A 27,181-nucleotide genomic window follows, 5' to 3' on the forward strand; every position below is an offset into this window, starting at 1 on the left:
TATCGCCATCTATTCGAGCATATTTTTTCTTGATTTTTCGAGGCACGTTTTTATCTTAGACTTTATTTGATTAAAGTAATCACTCCTACCACATAGGTAGAAAATATTTGTAGAGCGTGTCTCATATTTTTGCAGACTTCGAAAAGTAACATATTATTGCAGAAGACTGTACGTCCAGAAACTTAAAATAATTTTTGGTCCGAAATTAATATTTGTATACATTTTGAGTAGGTATATCAAATTTGTTATCGTGTGTACTGTTAAAATATTTTTAATGTAAGGTGCATCGCGCTAACTTCGAAAGCGAGGTAGTTTTGAAAATCGCTAATACATGTCTACCTCAGAGCATAGAATAGAGAGAGGGTAAGCCGCCGGTGGTCGCGTCGCAGTTGTTAGCTCAATGGGCATACACTGCCGCCAGTTCACCGTCAGTTGTTACCGAGCGTGCACGGATGCGAGGGCACAGAGAATATTCCGTTTTTATCCAAAATGCCGAGCTGTGCAATAATTAGCTAATCACTTTTCACATGTAAATACGATACTACTGCAAGTATAGCAACACATAACAAGGCATCTTTCTTACTGATACCAGAGTAGAAAATGCTTCTAGTTTAGTGGATATTTGTGACGTTATCTATGAAAAGGGACCTTATTGTCGATGGCGCTTCTGCATTTATAAAAGATGCTCCGATACAAATACAACGCTGCGCGACGCAGTGCGGCGTAAGCGCCATCGATAATAAGGTCCCTTTTCCAAGATAATGCCACATTTGTTATTTTCAAAATTATCAGCCATTTGACTTACCCCAATGCTGTTACAAGCAGGGATCAGAAACCGGTATTTTCTGTATGGGAACGTAAACGGTATTCTTTCGTTCTTTGTTAATTATTTCATTTTTGGGCAATCTAATAATACTAAGTCGTTATCTAAACACACAAGCGACTACTACTACTACTACTACTACTACTACTACGACTACTAGAGTATAAAATAAACCGAAATGTATGGTAATCCCTGGTTACAAGATCTGGCTAATGGCGTATTGTCTAAAGATAAGGAGGTTTTCCCTAGGGGGTACAGTAAGGAGTGTAAAGGTTTTTAAAGGGTAGGCAACGCGCATGTAACACCCCTGTAGCTGCAGACATCCATAGGCTACGGTAACTGCTAACCATCAGGCGAGCCGTATGCGCTTGTCACCGCCGTGGTATAAAAAAAAACAGACTTAGCACAACGATAAGCAGTCTTGACTATTTTCTTGTCTTTGGCTCGAATTAAGGTGAACGCTTTATTATCATAACAAAACTATGCCAATGGACTCTGTTTCATCTCGGGCCATTTATTTTATCTTTTTATGCAATAGTGTTGTTTTCGTTAAAATGTAATAACACTGCAGTGCGCAATATTATGCGACTTTTATTTCATTTTTTATGTAATAGCTAATAGGCCGCAAACGAGCAGACGAGCCGCCTGATGGGAAGCAGTCATCGCCGCCCATGGACATAAGCAACATCGGAGGAGCCACTTATGCGTTGCCAACCTTTGAGAACCCTAAATACCTGCATCTTGAAGAACCCCATGTCACAGCGCAAGGGAAACACCTCAGAAGGTAGCTCATTCCACAACTTGCACGTTCTGGGCAAAAACGAGCGAGATGCCCGCTTGTTCTTGGTTTGCCACGTGTCGAGAAAGTGAGGATGAACTTTGTTTCTTTGGCGGGAGGTGCGGTGATAAAAACGCGACGGTGGCACCAATTCAAAGAGTTCTTCAGAACATTCCTCATTGTACAGACGGTAGAATAGGCACAGAGAGCCAACGTCTCTCCGAAGACTGAGAGGTTCCAAACCGACTATACGGTCATTTTATTTAATCTTTATTGCACAAAAGAAAAAATCTTACAATACAAAAAGGCGGACTTAATGCCACGAGGCATTCTCTAGTTAGAATGTTACCACAAGCTTCTGCCCGCGACTTTGTCTGCGTAAAATTATTAGAACTATAGTATTTAGTTCCATAGGTAGATATGCCAAATTTTATCTAAATCGGTTTAGCGGTTTAAGCGTGAAGAGTAAATAATATAAAACAACAAATTAGGACAGCCTGATGAGCTGTCGGGAAATTTCCAAAAATGCAAAATTTACACTTGGAAACGGAAACTTGTCATATTTGACTATGAATTTCCAAAACGGTTTTTTAAAATAATCATCTTTTATTGAGGGTCCGAATTTACAAAATGCGGTAGCGACCCCTAAATAGTCTATAAAAATTCTCAAAAAAAAAAACTTTTTAAGAGGCAGGAACGTCTGCAAAAGTGGAAAAATTACTGCCTTGGGCGAGACTTGAACTATCCAGAGGCCGTGAGTTCAAGTTTCACCCGAGCCAATTATTTCTCCACTTTTAAATCTAAAAATAAAAAAAATTACATTGTGTTTATAGTAGTAAGTAGATATTACATTAAGCGGGTGCCCCGTAGAAAAATATAAATTCGACGTTATAAAGAGTACCCTAATGTAGGCTATGCATGCATTATATCAGTGTAATTTTTATCTAAATTATAAAACGTCTCCTTAAACACCGTGAATGGCTGACGCAATCCTATCACGGAGTTTACTGGGTCGAGACCAGACGAGACTGGACCACATAGTCCACATACCTTACATTATAAGGCTGGTGTGAACGGAACTTTATATGGAACGGGTATTTACACGTATACAGAGCGAACCAATCAGTATAAATTAATACATTGTACTTAAATTACTCATATCGGCTACAAATTCGTTGTCACTTTAGAAAAGCGTTGTTGTAAATGTAAAAAGTAGCTTATTTCAGGGTATCGGATCTCACGCTCACATTATCATTTTAGTTTACTCTTTTTTAGGGTTCCATACCCAAAGGGTCAAACGGGACCCTATTCTATCTCGCTGTCACCAGGCTGTATCTCATGCACCGTGATAGTTAGCCAGTTGAAATTTCTACAGATTATGTATTTCTGTTACCGCTATAACAACAAATACTAAAAGCAGAATAAAATAAATATTTAAGGGGAGCTACCATACAGCAAACAAAATTTTTTGCCGTTTTTTTCTACATAATGGTACGGAACCATTCGTGCGCGAGTCCGACTTGCACTTGGCTGGTGTTTAGTTTTTATCTTACCTTAGGGTACCGGATATCATAGTGCTGTATGTACTGATAGTCGACCGAGCCGGGTACACCGTAGTGGGGTACACGCATGATGCGAAAATTTGCTTCGTCGAACAGCTTAACTTAGGGTACCAGATTTCATGGTGCTGCATGTACTGATAGTAGACCGAGCCGGGTACACTGTAGTGGGGTACATGCATGATGCGAACATGCACGTCGTCGAATAGCTTACCTTAGGGTACCGGATTTCATGGTGCTGCGTGTACTGATAGTCGACCGAGCCGGGTACACCATAGTGGGGTACACGCATGATGCGAACATTCGTGTCGTCGAACGTGACGTACGCCAAGTGTTCGCCGTCGGCTGAGAACCACATGGCGTTGTTGGAGCCGAATACTTCCTCTGAAAATTATTATCAAATAAAATATAATTATAATTTCGTCAGGTGACAAGCAAAACTCACTAATTACAAACACAAGTTCATAGCCACAATGAACCATATTACTAGTAAAATAAGGTTGATTTTTGTTTAATGAAATTTTAGTAATTAGAGAGTTTTGCTTGTCATCTGACGATTTATTTCCAGACGAAATTCTAAATCACGTCTAAATGATGTCGTTTTGCTCTCACTCTCCCGTGCGTGGAGAAAGCCATCGGTATTTCTTACTGCTGTTCAGGAGTTAAAAACATTAGGGCTAACCCCTGTTTCATAGATACGAATTTTTAAATATGAAGCCAGCTGCTTTCATTCTGTAGAATGTATTCTGTTGCTTTTGGCAACCAAAACTGTCTTAAGAATCATGGCTTTTTAAACTCACCTTATGCGTTAATAAGTTCATAAATCCCTAAATATATTATGGTTACGCTTCTATCATCATAGGCCAATGGGCACGTTAAGAGACGATACAAGTGCGAGTAAGGTAAGAATGACGAATTACCTTCATACACCCAGTCAGGAATGCCATTATAAATGACATACAACTGTCCAGTCGTCGTAATTTGCACAGGGTCCTCAGTCAAATTAGCCTGATAGTATATATTATTCGTATATACGAAGGCTAGAGAGGTCCCAGATGGTCCCCAGACGAAGTTCTGGAGGAATCCTTCGGTGCTGCGGGCCACGGTGGGGGGTAGGATGTCTTTCGTGTCTCCTGTGTTGATGTCGAAGGCGGTGTAGCGGGCGAGGTAACTGTATCTGTATACCTGGAAGTTGAAATTTTAGCTATTAAGCTTAGAAACAAATTAATAGGGGAGAAATTGTAAGCCATTCAAGTAATTTTACAGAAGAAGTAATTTTTATTTTTGTATTGAAGGTGAAAATAGGGGATAAAAACAGGACAACGAAAATTTGCGTGACATTTTTGAATTAATACGATACGGATAATGAGCCAAAAATATCTATTCACTACGTTACAATTTTTTTTTTGGTTGGTCCCAATATGGAGCCTCGAGTTACAGTTGAATAAACACCCACCGTTAACACAATACGAACATTTGTATTGATACAAATTGGCTCAATCTTGACAAAGACAAGGCAATAATAAAGAATGGGGATCACCGTGTGTTGCGTTTTGCGTCGTCATGTATACATACACACATATACATGTATACATGTATGTATACGCTTAGTGGTACATTCCCTACCACTAAGCGGACGGAGTCAGGAGAGCTACCGCGAACCTTGAAATTCTGAGTTTAGTATATTATATGCCTCTCTATATACAGGTTGTAACAAAAATAGTGCCCACTATTACGTTTCCGGGCATATTTGGTATCGTGCTCTGATTAGAAAAAAAAAATTTGGCCTTGTTAAGGAGGGTTAACCGACTTGGAGGACCTGCCCCATAGAAAATATATATTTTTTCGATTCAAAAAAATCTTCTACATACTTATTTCTAGTCAAAACTGAATACCGAATATACCCTAAAACGGATCCTCACAATTTTTGTTTGTTGTACATATGTACAGTCACGTCTGAAAATATCGGTACGAAAAATGTGTCTAAAATATGTATACAATATCTTAATATATCGGCAATAAAGTCGTGTATACATATTTTTGGCACTTTTTTCGTATTGATATTTTCAGATGTGACCGTACATGCTGTTTTTGACCTGCAATATTTTACGTGTGAATATATCGGTCATACTGAGCATTTTTAACTATGGGTCAAAACCCGAAATCGCCAAAAAAACATACTCTCCCATATAAAATGACCACGCCACCGCCAAAATCAAACCACCAAAATGCCAATTTATTTTTCGTGATTTCAGGATTGGTTATAAAAAAACTTGTGCAGTAGGTATGACATTTTTATATCCTAGAATATTGAAAATCAATAAAAAAACATGAATTAAATAGAGGAAGGGGTGCATCTAGCTTTATTTGAATTCGAAGGAATTTAGGCTTCTATAACTAGGGAAATAAAATGCGCTTAAGATTAATTATTTGGTATTGGCGTATTATTTGGTCAATTTTCATATACTTAACTTAATGCATTTTATAGCGACCAGGTCGGTGAAAGGATCACACACGGGTCATACACATTTTATAGTATGGTTAATCTTTCGCGTCTTTCCTGTAGACAAGGCAAAAGTTAAGGAAATCTGAAGCTAATTTTCGCTACACCTTACAGCTGGGATACATTTATTCAGTACTTGAGACTCAAATAAGAAAAACGGGATATGTACCAGAGTCGTTAACTTTTATAGCACTGTCCACAGAAGTGAACTTTAAAAAAGAAATGGGTTTACCCACACACCTTATATCGTACCTACACATTATTAGGAGTCGCGTATGTACAGTCACGTCTGAAAACATCGACACGATAGAAGTGCCAAAAATATGTATACACGACCTTATGGCCCATATATTAAGGTAGTGAATACATATTTTTGGCACTTTGTCCGTATCGATATTTTCAGACGTGACCGTAAATTAATGTCATTGACAGTAATAATGAATAAGAACTTGACTGGGCTTTTATCTAGACCGCCAGTCTTTATCAATAACTCGTCTCTGGCTTTATTCAATATTCGTTTTCTCAATAATTGGTAGCGAAGCCGTGCTTCGTAACTAATAGAGTTTCAGAAAATAAAGTGCACTTAAGGCCGCGCGACCTAGATGTTAATTGGTTTTTGTCATTTATTGATCACTCTATTAGTGTCAGGGTTTTTATTTGCAAAAAAAATCAGACCACGCAAAGCGAGATTTTAGGGTCAAATATAGCTGGGGAGCCGGCGATGATAAATGTGTAGTTACTCGAACGTCGTAGAGACTTATTGGAATCGAAAATATTGCTGACAGGAAGAAAAAAAAGTTACATAAAGTTTTATTTTCTATCAGGAAAGCATCTAAAGATTTTTTTAAATTTCGGGGGTTTGGGGGGGTTAAAAATCGTTAAGTAGATTGTGGGTTTGGTCGTTTTGAGCCAAGTTAATACTATATTTTTTACGTAACTTAACACATTCACTGCCGGGAACCCACCTGGTGGGCGCTCGTGAACTTTGTTCAGATGCCGGACAACCCACTGGGCGGGTTGTTTTGTACGCAGCTATAGACCACCGGTTTCTGGGGTAGTGCGCCGTTTTTTGACTGGCTGTGCATGTGTTAATCTGACAATTATTAGTACCCATTTTCTTAATCTGACGATCACGAGTTCGACGCCCGATTTTCACATTGCAAGCTTCAGATTAAGGAAATGCGTACAAATAATTGTCATGTTTAGTAATAGCACATGATTAAACAAATATCCTTAGCCATTCAGCGTGGCAACGCAGCCGGCATATTTGGAACGTTTGGGCCAGGAAGGGAACAGTTCGCGGCTTAAAAGTTAATTTTTGACGGGGCTAATAGTTTGTGGGGTATTTTTATTTTATATCTGTATTCATTTAATACTATAATCTAGTATTAACATTTTTGTTTTTAGTCAGCTTTATTAATCTACTGTTTCTGTACAATATTATATTAAAGCATTGATAGGCGTACATAGGCTACGGAGACTGCTTACCATCAGGCGGGCCGTATGCTTGTCTGCCACCGACGTTGCATAGAAAAAAAATGATTCGGACTAAAATTACTAAATCCACAATCTGCTTAACGAATTATTGAACCCCCCACCAACCAACGAATCAACATAAACGGCAAAAAGTGGTTAAAGTAGGCTCCACGGGGTAGCAAGATAGCATATAATATCTTAATCTGACGCGCTCGAGTATCTACACAAATCCCCTCTTGGGCTCCCCAACCAGTAGGGATGTATGTATGTTTTTTTATGTTTGTTAGTGAATATAATTTTTAAGTTTCAAAAATAAGAAGGATCGGCTTGTTGATGGGAATAAAAACGTATGTAACTAGGTATGTGTCGCTGTGAACAATTTATAGTACAGTATGTATAGTAGTATAGTACTTGATTAGCGGACTTGACTTAATAGTAGTTAGTTAAACTAGCATAGAAAAATTTACCAAAAGAGTCTTCCCTTTACCAGGCTAAGGGATATATATTTCCCACATGCGGCTCTTCAAACATGTGTTCTATTTTCGATGAGTAAGACTGACATTCGATTGTCATTTTTGAACTGTCAGCCTGGTAAAGGGTTAATTCTATATCAAGTAAAAACCTCTGCGAACTATGCTATTAAGCTTAGACACAAATTAAAAGCGGAAAAAAGGACTGTCTTGGGTGGTTCAAGTCCATCCAATTTTTCTGTTTCGACGTTTCTCTTACGAAATTAATTTAGTATGGGATAGCGCACCGTTAAATATTAGTGAATTTCCAATCTGACTTGAACCTCCGGTAGCCGTTTAAGTAAGACTCTTCCGGTAGATGTCGCTAAGGCCTCCCTAAGACTGATATATGGTTGAAATATTCGCTAAGGTCTTAGTAGCTTAGATAGAAGAGCACCGGGTTAGTCATCCGGTGCTCGCGGGTTCAAGTCCCACCTAAGAGAGTGAATTTTTCCACTTTTTATCTGTTTCGGAAGAGTCTTCTACATTACATTCACAAATAGAAAATGTTTCCAATCCGATACTATTTATTGCCATTCATTATTAACACCGCTTGCAGCATAAATAACTAGTTAAAAAATAATAAACACAAACTTTCAATGCGTCTGGTTTAGTCTTGTTTATAAACAAGTAGTTCCCAAGATAATTATCGATGCAACAGACAGACAAAAAGACAGAGTCATCGGGGGGCAGCTTTTACGTACAAAATATACCTCCCTACGGTCCCCCCCCCCCAGTTTACTGGCTGGCTACGCCCTTGGTAAGGGTTCCTTTTTGCCCTAAAAATTATCAGAACACAACCTTTTTGACTGTGTTAAGAAGAGAATTCGTATGTGTATATTTTTGCTGACTGTACACCAACATAAACATTATGGCTACCATTATTTGAAGACAATACGGCTCATGGTTACATAAACTGCAAATTACCCACGCTGACATAAAGACAATTCTTCTATTGTTAGTTTTGTGGGAACATTAAAATGATAAACGCAACCCTGACATTTCAAAGTATGATACATCGCTGTTAATTTTCAATTTTAGACAAGTGTTTTTGCGACTCTACTCATCATCATCATCTTAATTTTAGCCTCCAGTCGCCCACTGCTGAGCATAGGCCTCTTCGTGTACGCCACTTATCCCGGTCCTGGGCTAGTCTCATCCAGAAGTGACCCGCGATTTTTCGAATGTCATCCACCCAACGAGCCAACGGACGCCAGGTGCTTCTTTCATCAGAAAGCGGTCACCAATCCGTCTACATTATGGTCCACCTGTCATCACTCTGCCTAGCGATATGTCTCACCCAATCCCATCTAAGCTTGGTAATGACGTCATCCACTTCTCGCAATTTAATTTTTAATGATTAATATCTACTAATAAACTTAAGAACGGAAGAATGATTTCAACAATAAATCTCTTATGGTAAATATCTAGAGGGTACGTTATGTTGCGACAATGAGAACACTATGACAATAAATGTTTGGCAAAAAAATCATTTTTGGTACAAGCTTTTTTCGCTGACTGTACTTTTCTTACCACGGGCAACTAATACTTATCGACACAACTCTAAAAACCCCGAACACAATTAGGTTGCGTTTCTTTATCATAGAGTTCCTATGGCCACCTGTCTCCATCATCAGATCAGCTCGGTGGTACCACTATATTTCATTGTCTTTCTCACCCAACTAACATAAATAAATAGATATTATAGGACATTGACTAAGTCCCACAGTAAGCTCAGTAAGGCTTGTGTTGAGAGTACTTAGACAACGATATATATAATATTGTATAAATATTTATAAATACTTAAATATGTACATAGAAAACACCCATGACTCAGGAACAAATATCCATGCTCATCACACGAATAAATGCCCTTATCAGGATTTGAACCCGGGACCATCGGCTTCGTCGGCAGGGTCACTACCCACTAGGCCAGACCGGTCGTCAAATCATCAATATAATCAATCGGAAATCGGGAAGTGGGTCAAATTTATCTTCCAAGATTTAACAGACTGACTAAGGGCAATTTAAATCAAAGCTTGTAAAAAGATTTCTATGCCCATTTCATGAAACAGAGTATCGAAGTAAACAAAACAACATACTCGTAAGACAATAAGCGAATGCAAAGCTTAATTAAACTAGTTTATATCTCGAAAACAATTAACTAGTTTATATTTATATCTCGAAAACAATAGACTCGCAATGCTCGCGACACTAGTGTTGTATGTCTGATATATATGTCTGACTTGACTGTATTCAGACTCAAGATGCAGTAGGTTTAGCCAGCAGAGTTTATTTTAAATCGGAGCGCTTTTTTAGGGACATATTTATATAGAACTCGTTGTTTTCAATGACGGCGACCCTAAATAAACATTACGTTTGTCTATAACTCTGTATTTTTAGGTTTTTTATCTGGCAGTGAATGTGTTTAATAAAAGTAAACAAACGATTTGTACATTTACGGGTAGTTATAACATTTATTGGCTAACCAAACCAAATATAAAAACGCCTAGATCTGTCACTGAACGACCTGAATTTAACCTACATTATTTGATCATGTAATGTTTTCATCTGACCTTTATCTTATCATTCTGGTTTAATGAGCCATTTGAGGGTAGATTTTGTTTAGTTTTATTTCAATACCTAAAGATACAGAGTATAGTGTGAGCCCTAATGCGGCTGGCCAGGCCGAACTTGCTCTTAAGGGGCTGTCAACACCCAATGTCCTTGAAATTGATGTTACTAAAACAGTTTTTTAAGAAAGACTATTTGTTTTAGTCAAGTAAGAAAAATATATGTTCATATTAATTATATTTCAAAGACTGTGGTTGTACTCGATACATGATTGAACGAAATCGGCTCGATAGAAAATAATTGCAAAGATTGGTCTTAAAATCACAATTAAACGGTTCTATGTCTTTATTGTTTTGACTTATGGGTCTGCAATTAAAATGACAATTTCGAAACATTTATATCTAAACCGCTAACGAGTAAAATATTACACTTATTATTTTTTATTTAAATAATTTTCTTATTATTCCCTTGCCCAGGCCCAGTAACATGCGACAGTGCTATCTCATTTACTCCGATACAAATAGACAGTGTGCGCGCTTTAGGTATTGACAGCCTCTTAAATACGCTATTGCACGCGTGACAATAAATTTGGCCAGCTACGTTGAACGTGTACCTACACGTAGGAGGAGGCCTTAGGTCTCTCCACAGACCAACCACCTTTTTGCAGGCGGTTTTCTGTGAGTCTCTCTTTCCGTAATTGGCTTTTTATGACATAGGTACTTGGGATTCCGAAATATATAAATAGCAATCTTGAGGCCTTTTTATAATAACTTAATCGATTTGAAACCTGATTTCTTGACTTCCGTTCGATAGAAAAATTCACTAACATTGATCTAAAACGCACTTAATAGTTCCTGCACCAATTCGATTATTCGTATCCCTAACCAGATTAAAGCCAGGGTTATACACACACGCGCCATATTGCGGAATTCTATTGGAACTAATCATACTAAACTGAACTGTCAACCTATACACGAGAATTAAAGCGCCCTCTTGTCAATGATCATATATTTCTAGTCGGGCTTTACCATACTCTTGAAATTTTTAATGATTTGTAGAAATCTCTACCGATGAGAATTCAAGGGTTGCATGATTATCAGTTATCGTAACTTTTCAAGCAATTTTGGTGCAGCATTGTGCGTTAACAGGATCTGTATCCGCTACTCTAGCTGGAATAGTTAATTAGAGTTAATAACTGTAATATTAACCTTAACTGAACTCCCTAGGAACAAATTGAATAATATTGCAAATTTTTACTTTGCTGCACCAAAATTGCTGGAAAAGTTACGATCACTGATGATTATAAGTGATACAAAGTTTAACTTCATAAATGCCATACAAAGGTAAGAATCTAGACTTAATAGTAAAGTCAATCAAGAAAAAGAATAGATAAGATTAAAAGCTTGAGAAGTATTACCATTTACTAATAGTTTTACTGCATACATATACCTATTTGCTGCGTTGTAGAGGTAACGCTAATTGCATTCCGTCAGTGTGTACAAATCCATAGAACATGATACAATGCAAAATACTCACGCGCACTACACTAACGCTACTTGCGTTTCGTCAGTGTGCACAGATCTATAGTGCACGATACAATACAAAATACTCAAGGGCACTACGCTGTATGCTACGCTAGTTGCGTTCCGTCAGTGTCTACAAATCCATAGAACATGATACAATACAAAATACTCACGGGCACTACGCTCTACGCTAACGCTACTTGTGTACCGTCAGTGTGTACAAATCCATAGTACACGATACAATACAAAATACTCATGGGCACTACGTTGTACGCTAACGCTACTTCGTTTCGTCAGTGTGTACAGCTCCATAGAACACGACACAATACAAAATACTCGCGGGCACTACGCTGTACGCTAACACTACTTGCGTTCCGTCAGAGTTTAAAAATCCATACAACACGATTTACACGATACAATACGATACAATACGAAATACTCACGGGCAATAAGCTGTACGCTAACACTACTTGCGTTCCGTCAGAGTGTAAAAATCCATACAAGACGATACAATACAAAATACTCACGGGCACTACGCTGTACGCTAACGCTACTTGTGTTCCGTTAGTGTGTACAGCTCCATAGAACACGATACAATACAAAATACTCACGGGCAATACGCTGTACGCTAACGCTACTTGCGTTCCGTCTGGTGACAGCTCGGTGAAGCGAGATGACTGCTGTAGGACCTGCAACATTATTTACTAATGATATAAGTTATTTACAGATTTTTTAAATAACAACATATATTTCAATATTAAATTCAAAAATAATATTATACATGGTTTTTGCGATTTCGGGGTTAGAGCTATAGTAAAAGTTGCTCAGTATGACCTTTATATTCACCCCGTAAATTATTGCTTGTGACTAAATTAACACCCTGTATAATATTTTTTTTTTAATGAAATTTATATTGTTAGAAAGGAATTAAGTAAATGGCTTAAGTATGCTTTTTTATAATTGTGTCACTAATTCATACAAACCATAAAATGAGTTTTACTTTATAAAATACCGACGTTATTATTTTCATTTAAATATTTATCTTAAAAAAAAGATTAAGTTAACAGCCGTTTGAAATATTTTTACAGAATTTTCAATCGTGCAATCAAATGTCGGACAGGTCTGTGCCTTCGATGCCTAACCTGTCAAAGAATGACAATATGGCGGGCGAATGTTTGAAATGTCACCGTATTTAAGAATTATTTCGTTTTTTAGTTTTTCCCTCACAACTGTGATAAAAAACATTGTGTGTAACTCCGGGGGTAAGAATATTGTAAACTCGAGTCTTCATAGAAATATCTCTTACCTCCCTCGTTCCATAATGTATTATTTTCTATCAAAAATAATATAATAGTACAATAATATTTAAAATGACAATATGGCGGGCGAATGTTTGAAATGTCACCGTATTTAAGAATTATTTCGTTTAAAATTTAGTTTTTCCCTCACAACTGTGTAAAAAACATTGTGTGTAACTCCGGGGGTAAGAATATTGTAAACTCGAGTCTTCGTAGAAATATCTCCCCCCTCCACAATGTATTATTTTATATCAAAAATAATATAATAGTACAATAATGTTTAAAATTGTTAGTTTATCTTAAAAAATATTTAATTAGATTAATTTAACTGCTGTTTGAAATATTTTACAGAATTTTCAATCGTGGCTGAATGCCGGATAGGTCTGTGCTGTGCCTTCGATGCCTAACCTGTCAAAGAATGACAATATGGCGGGCGAATTTTTTTATATTTATATTTATATTTATTATTCATTAAATATGTACAGCAAAATTTTCACTATATCTAATTATACATTTGAATTGAAACCAGCGTTTAAAGACATAGTGTGCAGTAACAGCCCAAAAAGACCGAGGCCTGTGCTAGGGCTAGTTACAATATATGTGACCCAAGTTTAGAGAGCGATCGGATTTTGGATAAGTAATTTTCCTATACCTAATATAAAATGTATTCAGTCTAAGAAAAAAGCTCGATTATTTAATTAACCATGCATTACTGGCTATATACAGTGTAGTTTTCTTATTATTTTATTACATATATATATATATATATATATATAGCATACTGCATACGTATATTGGGTATTAAAATTATGTAAGTAGATATATATAGTATTTGTTATACAATACAGAGACATATATATATATATTATGGAAGAAAGGAGAAATACTTGAAGAGAATGTTTGAAATGTCACCGTATTTAAGAATTATTTCGTTTAAAATTTAGTTTTTCCCTCACAACTGTGATAAAAAACATTGTGTGTAACTCCGGGGGTAAGAATATTATAAACTCGAGTCTTCATAGAAATATCTCTTACCCCCTCGTTCCACAATGTATTATTTTATATCAAAAATAATATAATAGTACAATAATGTTTAAAATTGTAACTTTATCTTAAAAAATATTTAATTAGATTAATTTAACTGCCGTTTGAAATATTTTACAGAATTTTCAATCGTGGCTGAATGCCGGATAGGTCTGTGCTGTGCCTTCGATGCCTAACCTGTCAAAGAATGACAATATGGCGGGCGAATGTTTGAAATGTCACCGTATTTAAGAATTATTTCGATTAAAATTTAGTTTTTCCCTCACAACTGTGATAAAAAACATTGTGTGTAACTCAGTTATTTGATATCAAATAATACAATGAAGGGGGGAGACGTGGTCCATATCTTGTATTTACAATGTCACTTTAGGCTTCTATCAATACTAAAGTTCCCTTTCATTAAGAAGAGGAAAAGAAACGTGATTTCTTATGGACCACTTCATTAATTAAACAACTAATCTGTTTCCAAGCGACCCTCTTGGGTCCTGGTTGCCATGGCAACGCCAAGAGACATTAAGGACATTTGGACTGAGATTTTATGTTAACTTCGTACTTCGTACATCTATTGTGGTCTCGGAATTCAAGTGAAATAAAATTTTAATTTCTATCCAATTGAGACTTGTGAAACAAAACGTCCGACATTGTCGCTTGCCATAAGGACGAGATTTTATTGTATCTTTATCTTTATACGAATAATCTCAAGGCGTCCTTATGGCAAGCGACAAAATGGAACGCTTCGCCGGCCGCGATCAGAATTTGTAAAAAAAAGCCGGTCAATTGCGAGTTCGTTTTACTCGCGCACCGAGGGTTCCGTACAAACTTTGAATTATCTCATGTAACTTTAAAGGCGAAAGACTTTTCATCCAATGTACCTATAATATTTGTGTACAGCGCCATCTATCGGCAAATTGTCTAACTAATTTGCGCGATGTAATGCACATATGCTGGTTTTTCGAGGATAATTCTCTATCATGTGAACCGATTTCAAAAATGTTTGCTTTCATTTGAATAAAGGTGTCTTTAATGTAATCTCATAGAAATTTAAAGTGTAATAAACACACGTAAAGTTGGTTAAATTGCAAACTGAATTCGGAAATGTCTAGTTCATAAAAAAAAAAGTTGCCATGATAGAAGTCTGATAATATTTTTCCTGTAAAATTTATAGTAATGTTAATATAAATAATAATGGTTAATAGTAATGGTATTTTCCATGATTAATAAAAAAAAAAACGGGTTACACTCCGGGAGTGCCGGCAGAAGAGAAAACTTGAATATTAACGTTGTGCAATTTTGATATATTGGAATGGTTGGGGAATAATTTTGCACGAATTGCTTTAATTATCAGTATAAAAGTACTATCATTTATGTGGTAAAATACAATATTGATTTATTGCGCTATCGTACACAAACATGACAATTTATATTACATTAAAAATTGAACACTTCAGAACTACTACAATTAGGTCTACTGGCTTCAATGACATTGTAACAGTTTTTCGATCAGGTCACGTGTCCGTCTTACGAATTTTCAATTTGTCGAATCTGTCGGTCACGTGACCTGCCGCGAGTTTAACATTTTTTCCCCGTCACAAAAAGTGCACAGCGCCGCTAAAACAGTTTTCACTTCAAAAAATAATCCTTTCGGATTGGGTTAGCGTTTTCCATAACTATTCCAAATTTCAAATCGATGGCTTAAATGTTTCTGGACATATTTAGTGATGTGACAGACGGACGGACGGACGAACGGACAGAGTCACACCATAAGGGTTCCTTTTGTACCTTTTTGGTACAGAAACCTAAAAAACAGATCTATCTTGAAAAAAAGTCAACGAACGTCTAGTAACGGATTGTGTGTCAGGGGGCCTAGCCAAGATGTCACGTATATCGACAAACGCCTAACGCATAAAATATTAGGATGACAAATGCTACGAAAAGTCACGTGATAATTTCCATACATTATTTCAGTTTCCATTAAGAGGCTGTCAACACCCAATGTCCTTGAAATTGATGTTACTTAAACAGTTTTTTAAGAAAGACTATTTGTTTTAGTCAAGTAAGAAAAATATATGTTCATATTAATCATATTTCAAAGACCGTGTGATTGAACATGATTGAACGAAATCGGCTCGATAGAAAATAATTGCAAAGATTGGTCTTGAAATCACAATTAAACGGTTTTATGTCTTTATTGTTTTGACTTATGGGTCTGCAATTAAAATCACAATTTCAAAACATTTATATCTAAACCGTGGTTGAGTAAAATATTACACTAATAATCCACTTTTTTTTATTTAAATATTTTTCTTATTATTCCCTTGCCCAGGCCCAGTAACATGCGACAGTGCTATCTCATTTACACCGATACAAATAGACAGTGTGCGCGCTTTAGGTATTGACAGCCTCTTAACGTTTTCTATTATCAAGATCAATAAACATATTTACAAAAAACGGTCGAACAGCCAATTCCCGTTAGAAGGCCAATCCCGATGACAGTCGACTTTTTTTTTTGTTGTTTTCCTCAGAAAAAGAGACTTCTACAGACAGAACAGAAGAGACTACAGAAGAAGGCTACAGTTGTAACAAAAATATTGGGGATCTGTTTAAGGGCATAAACGTAACCCCACAATTTTTGTTACATTCTGTATATCGATGTGTACGCTATTACAGTAATTGAAATAAATGTCCACAACGAGTTTTTTCTCAGGTACCTATGTATGTACCTGTCATCCGCAAATGACGTCTCACGAAACTCATGTTTTTTCGACAAAATTTTCAAAATGTGTGACTCTCCCCCTTGTCATGTGACATTTTATTGATCTACTCCCTCCCCTTAAACGTGTGACGTAATTAAAGGATGACCGCATACAAGTACAACGTGTATACCTCAGAAGTATTGGAGATCAAGACGGTGGTACTGTCCGTGTCCAAGTCGAAGAGTACCAAGTCGCCATTTTCGTTGCGGTACAAAATGTCACTTCCTGTAATTAAAAAGAATGATTAAGCAACTAAAATATAGAAAAACCATCGTATGGTCAACAAGAAACATATTCGATATCATAGAGTTAAGATAACGTGATAATTGATTAACTGTGAAAAGTTATTCCGTCTCTTTTCTTCTTGCGATCCGAATAATTTATACAACATTTAACGCGTGCCTGCATATTTCATTTATTTCATCCAACAATTCACTCCAATGGCGTCTCGATCCGACTGACGGCAAATTGTTGGATGAGGGTACGGAAGGTGGAGATAAAGGAACGAAATCTCAATGTACCAAAATGTGTCATCAAAAAACTTTAAATAGGTGGCGCTACAATACCTAGAGTACTTGAACAAAAGTTGTTGTTGAAACAAAGGTTCTTAGCTACTCTAACACTACTCTGGAGAAATTTGGAACTATTATTTATAGCTGACAGCTGGACACTTTTGCAACAGTTCTCCCATAAGAGTTGCCACTCCTCTTAAGAGCAATTCCTAGCTGAGCAACTTTTCAAATCTCGAATTTTTGAAGCTATGTTTCTGTCGCGCTGCGGTGGGCGGGAGCCGGAGCTATCTAAGTGTGAGTGCGCGCACACAGACGCGAGACTCATGCGCTCGCTCATTGCGCGCCGTTCCGTCGACATCGTCCGCGAGCCAGACGGAATTTATTCTGCGCTGCCCGACGCAAGTTGTTTTTGTTGTTACCACGTAATATTGTTTTTCATTTTTATATTATACTGTATCTATTACACCCTAATACCAAACACCCTATCACCTGTACTAAATGTATTTTACACCTATGATGACGAAATAATAAATGATTGATTGATTGCTTGATATTAATTACCATATAGGTAAAAACTGCAAAAAAGAATGATGTCTCAGCTTCGGTTGTCGTCGTACAGTCAAGTGCAAAAATATGTATCGAAAGAATCGTCTTATAAATATGGTACTACGCTCTTATTACACTGGAATAAGATGCTATGGGACATATTTTTGAGTAAGATGTGTACACCCATATTTTTACACTTGACTGTATCTATCCGTATCAGTAAGTTGGGAGTGATCATGGTGTGTTGTGAAATTTTGTAAGTAGGTATAAATATACCTATGGTTAAACTACAATCTATTTAACTTGTAGTACGATGGGGCTAAACTTGGGCCGCCTTATTGAAGAACGTATCGCAATGACAATCTGGGTAAAGTATGTTGGGATAATGCCGGACAATTTTGGGACCAATTGAGAGAACTCGTAAAAATATGTTTTTTCGAGATCTCAACACGTGACAGATTCTTGAAGTACGTAGCGAATCGTTAAATAATAACCGTAGATTCGACCTAAATTTTAGTAATCTTCAATATAGAACGGTTTTAGTTTTGTACCTGTGTAAAGATGAGACATACTTTTTTTTAGGGTAACGAGTGTTTTGCCATCAAGGGAGAACATTGGATGGTGAAAAAAACTTGCTTCTAATGGAAAGAGAATAAGGTATCACAAAGAAATAGGTCCGGTGTCTACCCTTTTGTATCCGATCTTAACCCGGATACAAAAATTGGCAAAATTGTGGCTCTCAAACTTTGATACCTATGTCATAAGGCAATTTGATAAGTAAACAATGTGCTAAGAAACCTCTTATTGTAAGGTTTACCCGAAGTAATAAAAAAAAACCACTAAAATAATAGATACGTTGCGTAGTTTTGACAATTTAAGATTTCGTGAACTGTACCGGTTTAGGGAAAGTGTAAATGTATTGTTTATTGAATGGAATGTACTGGAATATATGATGTACTTAAGTAGGAGGGACAAAAATCAAAATAAAAAATAATCGTGCCCAGTCATTTTTAATGAAGGTCGCCAAAAAAAAAATGAATCAAACTTAGAAATCAAAAAAGAGTTCTTTAAAGAGGTCAAGGTCACTGAGAGCCCATCTTGAAGTATGGAAAATAATTAAAATTGCGATTTTGTTGGTTTAATTTTGCAATTATGTATATATTGATTAATATACAATCTTTTTTTTTTGATAAAATGTAAGGATCGTATGTAAAGAGTAAAGTAAATATATAGGAAAAAATAGCCCTCTTGAAGCATTTTAAGGAAACTAATTTCGAAGCCCTAACTCTATTTTTTATCCGAAACTAGCAATGTATGTATGCGTACACATCTACATATGCATCCGTATGTGTAGGTACTTTATTGCGAAAAATTGCTCATTTGCTATCTATTTTACTCGATTTTGTTATAAATTTCAACATGTATCATCATCCCTATACAATATAAATACTCTTTATTGCACACCTCAATAAATGAAAACAATACAAAAGAAAACATACATATAAGCACAGGTAAACAAAATGCGGTCTTATCGCTAAAAGGCAACCTTTGGGTTGCGGAAATTAAAAAAAATACATTGTCAGTAACCGTCACGCTGGTAGTGGTACTGGATAATAATAATGGTACGAAAGTGTGATCAAGAAAACAATAAATGTGATAATTAAGGTCAGTAGGTAAAGTGAAGAAAATTTAAAGTTTGATAATCACTGCTGTTTTTTAAATAGGTAAAGATCTGATTGTTTCTGGTCCGATCTTTACCTGGAAGGGTCAAGATCGGATATCGGTCTACAGCAGTGCTAGGTCTGTTAACACAATTACAAAAACAAACACAGTTTCATCACAATACGCAAAATAAATTACAGAGCGAACATCGGATAGAAGGAAGAATTCGCGAAATTTACCTTGCTCTCTGTGATTGCACATAGCACAAGCCCGACTCCCTGAGCGACGCGGGGACACTGACAGTCGAGGCGCAATGAAATGGCGTCTTACACAATGTTGCCAACATTAAAAAATAAAGCCAAATTAGGGGGAAATGAATGTCCTACGTTATTCACCCGCATCCGGTATTTACCCAACATACCTTAATCGTTGAACCGCCGCATTTCAAAATGGCCCTTATTTTGATATCGGCTAGCCGCAATGTAATACGGCGGATTATACAATACGACTGCGATACTTATATATAAATCCCCTCGTCAATGTAATTTCATTAAATTTGCTATCTAGTGGCAAACATCAAAGTAGTTATCTTTTACTTGTGACGCACAAGTGTGAGCAATGTAAAATATTATATTTCTAAAAAAAATTGTCTACTACGTAATAAAAGAAAATGTGATTATTAAATTATAATACGAAAGGTGGTCAAATCGCAAAATGCTGTCGTTTTATTTAAAATAATGAAATAATTAGACCAGTTCCGAAAGTACCGGGAAATCCCGGTTCTTTAAAACAGTACCGGTTCTGCAATCCCTAATAAGGATGTTATGCCCATCACTATTCCTTCTGTGTACGTATATTTAGAAACTGTCTCCGCCTCCAATTCGTGCGATAAGGACAACTGCAGCTCGGACCGAAATTCACTCGCAAAAAACTCAAAAATCGAGGTTTCGCTCTCGACTGTTTCCTCCTCCAAAACGCAACTAATCATTATGAAATTTTGGAAATTGCAAGAGGAAGAAATAATCTATGCCGCTATGTTTTGATTTTTTGGATATTTTTTGTCATATTTGTATACTGTGCCTTTTTTTACAGCCAATTCAATTGAGCCGTTTTTGCGATTTTCGAGGCGCTGTATCTTTCTTCAAAATAAAATAATCCAAAAAAGCAAAACATAGCGGCACAGATATTGATGATATTGATCTTATTTGAAAAAATCACTGCTCTAGGTTAAAAATCCAGGGAGGAATCAGTCGAGAGCGTTTGTATGGAAAAATCGCAACTAGGAATTCCTCTTAATTCCACACTCCATAGATGAGGTAATAGAGATAACTGTCAAAGTGTGTGTGTCGCGCGTAAGTACTAGGAAATTGGTGGATTACGGAATCCTAGTTGTGTATTATCAAAACTACGTCCGTAGTATAATTAATGAATTAGTCCAAGTTCGGTATCAAGAAATTCATATGGGTAAATAATATAATAGGCCGTATAAAGAAAAGGTAAATAGAAGGTATGAGACGCAGTATTTTTTTTAGCAACGTGCGCAGCGTGGACGCAGCGTGGGGAGGCCCCAGAGGCCCAAACTAGATGTACCGACGATCTGGGTAAAGTAGCGGGAAAACGTTGGATGAGGGCAGCGAATAACCGTTCGTTATGGAGATCCCTGGGCCTTTCTCCGGTAGTGGACGTTGGTCGGCTGAGATGATGATGATGATTTTTTGGATTGGCACTTTCTCCTCTTTTGGCGCCAAGCTAAAAAAATGTTTCCTATTTTCGCTAATCAGAATACAATTCCATTATACCACGTTATTAGCAAACAAGCCTACGGTCGGCCTGATGGTAAGCGATCACGGTATCCTATGGTCGGTTGTAACTCCAAACATACGCACTGCCAATCCTTTAAAAATACTTTTTGAAGAACACTATACTGTAAACCCTCGAGAAACTCTCGGCTGAGGGCTAATTCTACAATCCCGTTGGTCCGCGGGAGGAAATTTCTCAAAAAGATAATATTTAGTATAAATTTTGTCTAAACAGACAATCAGTTTTATATTCGTACACCTTGAATCCAACAACCACTTGTGAATAACCAACAATTTACTCGTAAATGCTTCATAACGATGTCTGTAAACATTATGATTCATCGCCATTATCAGTTTTATATGACCTAGGTAATTCCCGGTGTATAATAAGAACGGTGTCATAATAATGTAGGTACTTTAGACTCGCGCGTTTTGTACACATATTCCTAGTTAAATATAACTTGCCCAGTAAGTATATGTGTCGTAGACCGTCTGTTATTACGGCTGCGTTTGATGGAATGTCAAGTATTAAAATTAGTCTATGCTTGAGTGTGTTTGACTGCGATACAGTGATTTTTATTTGAATGACCTGAACAGCTGCCGTAATAGATAGGTCCCGGGCTGATTCTGATGACAGCCCGAAAAGGGCTGGCATCCTGAGAGCAACCGTCAGTCAGATTTGAATGGGAAAGTTATGGAAGGTCGAGGTAAGGAATACAATCTCATAGGCAGAACTGTTGCAAGTGTCCATCTGTCAGCTATAAATAGTTCTAAATATAGCGCTAGAGTAGCTAATAACCTAGGCGTTATCTTATTAATGGAGTGAAGTGCGTTGTCTTTTTGTGAGTTTTTTTTCAAGTATTTTAGGTAAATAACAACTTGACAAAATACCTGAAGTCCAAGACCCATTAAAGGAGGGCGAGGAGAACACGCCATTGATGACGTCTTCTAATTCTATTGGCTGTCCATCTGTCTCAGGAGGTTCCGTTTCTGGTTCCGGTGTCGGAGCCTCTGTAGGAGCCACTGTTGGTGGTTGTACCTGAAAAAGTAGAAGTTTGTTAATAAAATACTTCAATGATAAATAGTTACAGCGCGGCTTACGTGGGCGATGGCTTGCGAATGCGACGCGGCGCGGTGAAACATGCGCAGACATGAAAAATTAAGTAGTAGTTAAGCGAAGCAGTGAAATGAAGTGATGTGAAATGAAATGATATGTTTTGATGATAAATGATTTAATATATTGCTAGTCATACCGTAGGCGCTACAGTAATCGTAGTGACGGGTGACAAGCCTCCCCCATTACCTCACAGCACGACTACCAACGTGACGACTAGCGCGATTACGGCTGCCATGGTTACGAAGTGTAGTGATTTGAAGTGACGTTAAGTGAAATTAAATATAATTTTTTCTTAATGTAAGTCATACCGTAGGCGCTATAGTAGTCTGTGGCGTCACTGTGCTAGGACTCTGCGTAGTGACGGGCAACGAGCCTCCCTCATTCCCTGACAGCACGACTACCAATGTGACGACTACTGCGATTACGGCCGCCATGACTACGAAGCCGACGATGTACGTGACTTTCTTCTTTTTTGCTGAGGCTACCAGGACCTGTAAAATAAATAAATATAATAGGCTAAAATTACACAAATCGACCTTAAGCTTAGTAAGGCAGCTTTTTAAGGTTCCGTACCTAAAGGGTAAAACTGGACCCCATTACTAAGACTCCGCTGTCCGTCCGTCTGTCCGTCTGTCACCAGGCTGTATCTTATGAACCAGTTGAAATTTTTCACAGCTGTTGCCGCTAGAACAACAAATACTAAAAAGTACGTACCCTCGATTTTTTGAGTAGTGGATGACGATATATGTAATAGATATATTTATTTATTTATTTTAAACTTTATTGCATATAAAAACTTATAACAGACGGATTTAATGTCTCTACCAATCAGCCATAAGGCAATCCAGAAATGCGTCAAGGTAGGTGCATAATGATATAAGGTGATTAGCTAGGTACCGATATTTTTACAGCTGACAGACCTCAGCTCCTAAAGTGTATTTAAGTATGAAACATTATAGGTTTTATGATGTTTATATGCAGAAAATTTGAAAATAAATTAGCTACGTAAAAATTTGAAAATAAATGAGCTACGTAAAATACCCTGTTAATGAGATAATTAAATGAGAACTCTTTGAACTGATTGTACAACCTCTTTTACCTAACACTTAACTTTCATTTAAATTCTTAAATTTGACTGTAATTACTTTTTGTATACGAGAAGGTACTAATATAGTCTAAGGAATTGTAACAATTTTTTTTATGGGCCCCGGCCTGTAACAAACGAATATGTAATTTAATTTATTCAACTGGTTACTGGCCACTTCAAATTAATAAATCAAAGGATACGTTGACAATGACATTAAAGATAAACAAATGTGGCGTTTTCAACCAAACGGATACTTATTGTCAATAAGACAATTGAAGCAAATTTTGAAAAATATAAACCCCCCCCCCCACTTCATTTTTTATGTGTTTACAATATAAACAATTTAAAAAAACTATTATAATTTCCCCGAAGGCAGTGCAGAGGAGGAACGCCGTTAGAGTTCTTGCGACTATGCGACTTGCGATATTAAATTGTTTTTCTAATGTGTTAAATGTAATGTCTGTGTTTTTAGGGTTCCGTAGCCAAATGGCAAAAAACGGAACCCTTATAGATTCGTCATGTCCGTCTGTCTGTCCGATTATGTCACAGCCACTTTTTATCAATAAAGTGGCGGGAATCCTGCAAACATTATTATAATATTCTGTACGTAAACCTACCCTTCTGGGAAAACAAATCCGCACACTAAACTTCGCCGTTTTATTTTGCACTACCAACACATAATTTAGGAACAATACACCCGACTACTTAGAATGATCTCACGGTATACAATGAGTCAATGACTGGTATCTTTGAAATCGGTTCATACTCGTAGTGGTTTCAGGGTTATTTGAGAGAGGTTATCTTCTCTGTACGAGTAGTAACAGAGATAAGTGAATTCATAAAGAGTTTTAAGACGGAATTAATAGGAGTTATGACTGCAATTTTTTGCCGCCAGAGAACAGTACATATTGCAAATCATAGAGTAACTTATACATACTCTGCCGTAAACAGTTTTTTGAAAAGTTTTCACAATTAAGTTTCATCAAGGCGGTTTTTTATGGCTTGTTTACATAGGCCTACCTCGAAACGCGAAAATTGAAATGTCTATCACTCTTGCGTATTCGGGCAGATAACGAAATTTAGATTTTTGTGTTTCGCGGTAGGCCCTCTGTATGCGCTAGTAGCGCCCCCTGCTCAGAGTTTTTCGTAATTTCCCCTATTTGTTTTTGCTAGTAACTTCAATAATTACAAAATTGAAAAAATCGAACCAAGGAATGCTTCTTACTTAAAACTAGTTATGCAGCTACGGATAATAATAATACTTATATCAATTATTTTGCAAATATTTTCCATAATGTAAATATATAGAAAGGAAAATGGGGACTACGTTTGTATGGAAAAGCGGTCGTCCACTATCCTCTTTACTTATAAATTGAAATCTAGTGCCCGAGAGCGGAATTCCCCTCGGTGTTAACCTTCGTATGACTTCATATAACTCTTCATGAGTCATCTGACCATTGTCGAAGATGGTGCTATAATAATTACTGTTTCTGGTACTGATTTTATAATGGTAAGAATAGGCGATTCCCAGTGCGATACGGATTCCATACAAAATTAGGTTATTACTTACAAGTAATAATAACCTAATTTTGTATAGATCGCTTCCGTATCGCACTGGGAATTACTTGTAAGTAATAACCTAATTTTGTATAGATCGATTCCGTATCGCACTGGGAATTAATTACTTGTAAGTAATAACCTAATTTTGTATAGATCGATTCCGTATCGCACTGGGAATTACTTGTAAGTAATAACCTAATTTTGTATAGATCGATTCCGTATCGCACTGGGAATTACTTGTAAGTAATAACCTAATTTTGTATAGATCGATTCCGTATCGCACTGGGAATTACTTGTAAGTAATAACCTAATTTTGTATATCGATTCCGTATCGCATTGGGAATTACTTACAAGTAATAACCTAATTTTGTATAGATCGATTCCGTATCGCACTGGAAATTACTTGTAAGTAATAACCCAATTTTTAACCGACAAAAAAAACGGAGGAGGTTCTCAAGTCGACGCGTATATATATATTTTTTTTTTATGTATAGATCAATTCCGTATCGCACTGGGACTTAATTACTTGTAAGTAATAACCTAATTTTGTATAGACTCCGTATCGCACTGTGAATCGCCTATTGCAAGCCAAGCAACATCTAGTATTTGAGATATATCTTAGAGATCATTTCAATATCTAAATTTAAAACATTTACGTTTCTAAATTATAAATAGAATTAAAATTTTAGTACGCAAAAAGCTAACGTAAAGGGTGAACTCCCGTTTTCTATACAATAAAATTCCCGGAACTGAGCATTCCCGGTTCTCGCCATACAATTTCACATCCAGAAGTCCCTAGGTATGAAAAAATTATAAACAGCGCCATATTTTACGAAATATTTTTTCCCTACAGCATAACATTCTTCTTTAATTTACTTCTCTCTGGCAATACGCAAAACTAGTTTAAATGAGATCAACAAACTATTACAAGCTTATTGCTTTAGAATAGAGGTGACATTCGACTACAGATTGTGCAAAAAGTACCCAGTGACGTATTTGTCATTTCCGATTAATGAAAAAACTGTTTATATTTACACATACACACTGTCACGTAACAATACCACGTAATCATCATTATTGCTATGGAATAAAGTGCATTTTTGAACCACTTTCAGATTGCTTGCAAGATATGTTAAATGCATTGACATATAGGGACCGTGCACGTTGCAGGGTCTGCCATCTTGTGGCCTGAATCGGAACCATAAACATGTACATTTACACGTCACGTGGTTTCTTGTGCATAGTAGGTTCTGCCATCTTGTGGGCTACAACGGAACAATAAACATCACATTTACGCCTCGCGCCAAAAATCTGACGGCTCCTGTGCTGCCTCCTACAGTTCATGCACGCTCCCTATATCTAGGACGGGCTTTACGAACAATAAGAATGGGGCTAGAAGACCTACCGCGAACCACGTTCGACGTGTTGCTTTCCTGTCACACTTACGTTCGAATTTACAAGTGCGACAGATAGGCAACACGTCGAACGTGGTTCGCGGTAAGCCCTCAGTACAGTGGTGTCACGCACACGAATTCTAGACAATCGTGCAGTCTTACGCCACAACGCGATTGGTTGATGAGTTTGTATCACGCGCGCGATTGGTCGCAACTAGTAGCGTTAGACTGCACGATTGGTTCGAATTCGTGAGTGACACCGCTGAATTAGCACCATTCTTAGTGCCCGTAAGGCCCGTCCTTAGATGGTCGTGTTAATTGTTACCATAATAAATTAATAAAATATACCTAATTTATTGTTATATGTGTGCTGCTGCTGTCAATGTGAAAATTGTCTACACGGCAAAAGTGACAAAAATATGTGGACAGAATGTTATCTTGAGAGGATACCGTCGTCACATGCAATATCCTGTGTAACGAAGCACGGAAATATTACATTAACATATAGGTACAGTTGCAAAAAGTAGGCAATTCAGAACGAGTGGCGATATTTTTTTTATACTACGTCGGTGGCAAACAAGCATACGGCCCACCTGATGGTAAGCAGTCTCCGTAGCCTATGTTCGCCTGCAACTCCAGAGGAGTTACATGCGCGTTGAATTGA

At 37.0% G+C, this 27,181-nt stretch overlaps 1 protein-coding gene across 3 annotated transcripts in view; it reads right to left on the minus strand.

Moving 5' to 3' along the window:
* LOC133517334 (venom dipeptidyl peptidase 4-like) overlaps positions 1-27,181 on the minus strand; it is an 89,688-nt gene that overhangs the window by 16,616 nt on the left and 45,891 nt on the right. For 2 of the 3 annotated variants that reach the window (XM_061850598.1, XM_061850599.1), the window contains 6 exons: positions 22,785-22,967; positions 22,251-22,398; positions 16,971-17,065; positions 12,357-12,434; positions 4,081-4,345; positions 3,375-3,544 (listed from right to left, as the gene is read on the minus strand). In XM_061850598.1, coding sequence (XP_061706582.1) covers positions 3,375-3,544; positions 4,081-4,345; positions 12,357-12,434; positions 16,971-17,065; positions 22,251-22,398; positions 22,785-22,967 — 939 coding nt within the window. Of the gene's footprint in view, positions 1-3,374; positions 3,545-4,080; positions 4,346-12,356; positions 12,435-16,970; positions 17,066-22,250; positions 22,399-22,784; positions 22,968-24,180; positions 24,302-27,181 lie in introns of those variants that run through there. The other variant, XM_061850600.1, reaches the window with a different exon arrangement.

This window comes from Cydia pomonella, chromosome 4 (genome assembly GCF_033807575.1).
Source record: "Cydia pomonella isolate Wapato2018A chromosome 4, ilCydPomo1, whole genome shotgun sequence".
Lineage (NCBI taxonomy): Eukaryota > Metazoa > Arthropoda > Insecta > Lepidoptera > Tortricidae > Cydia > Cydia pomonella.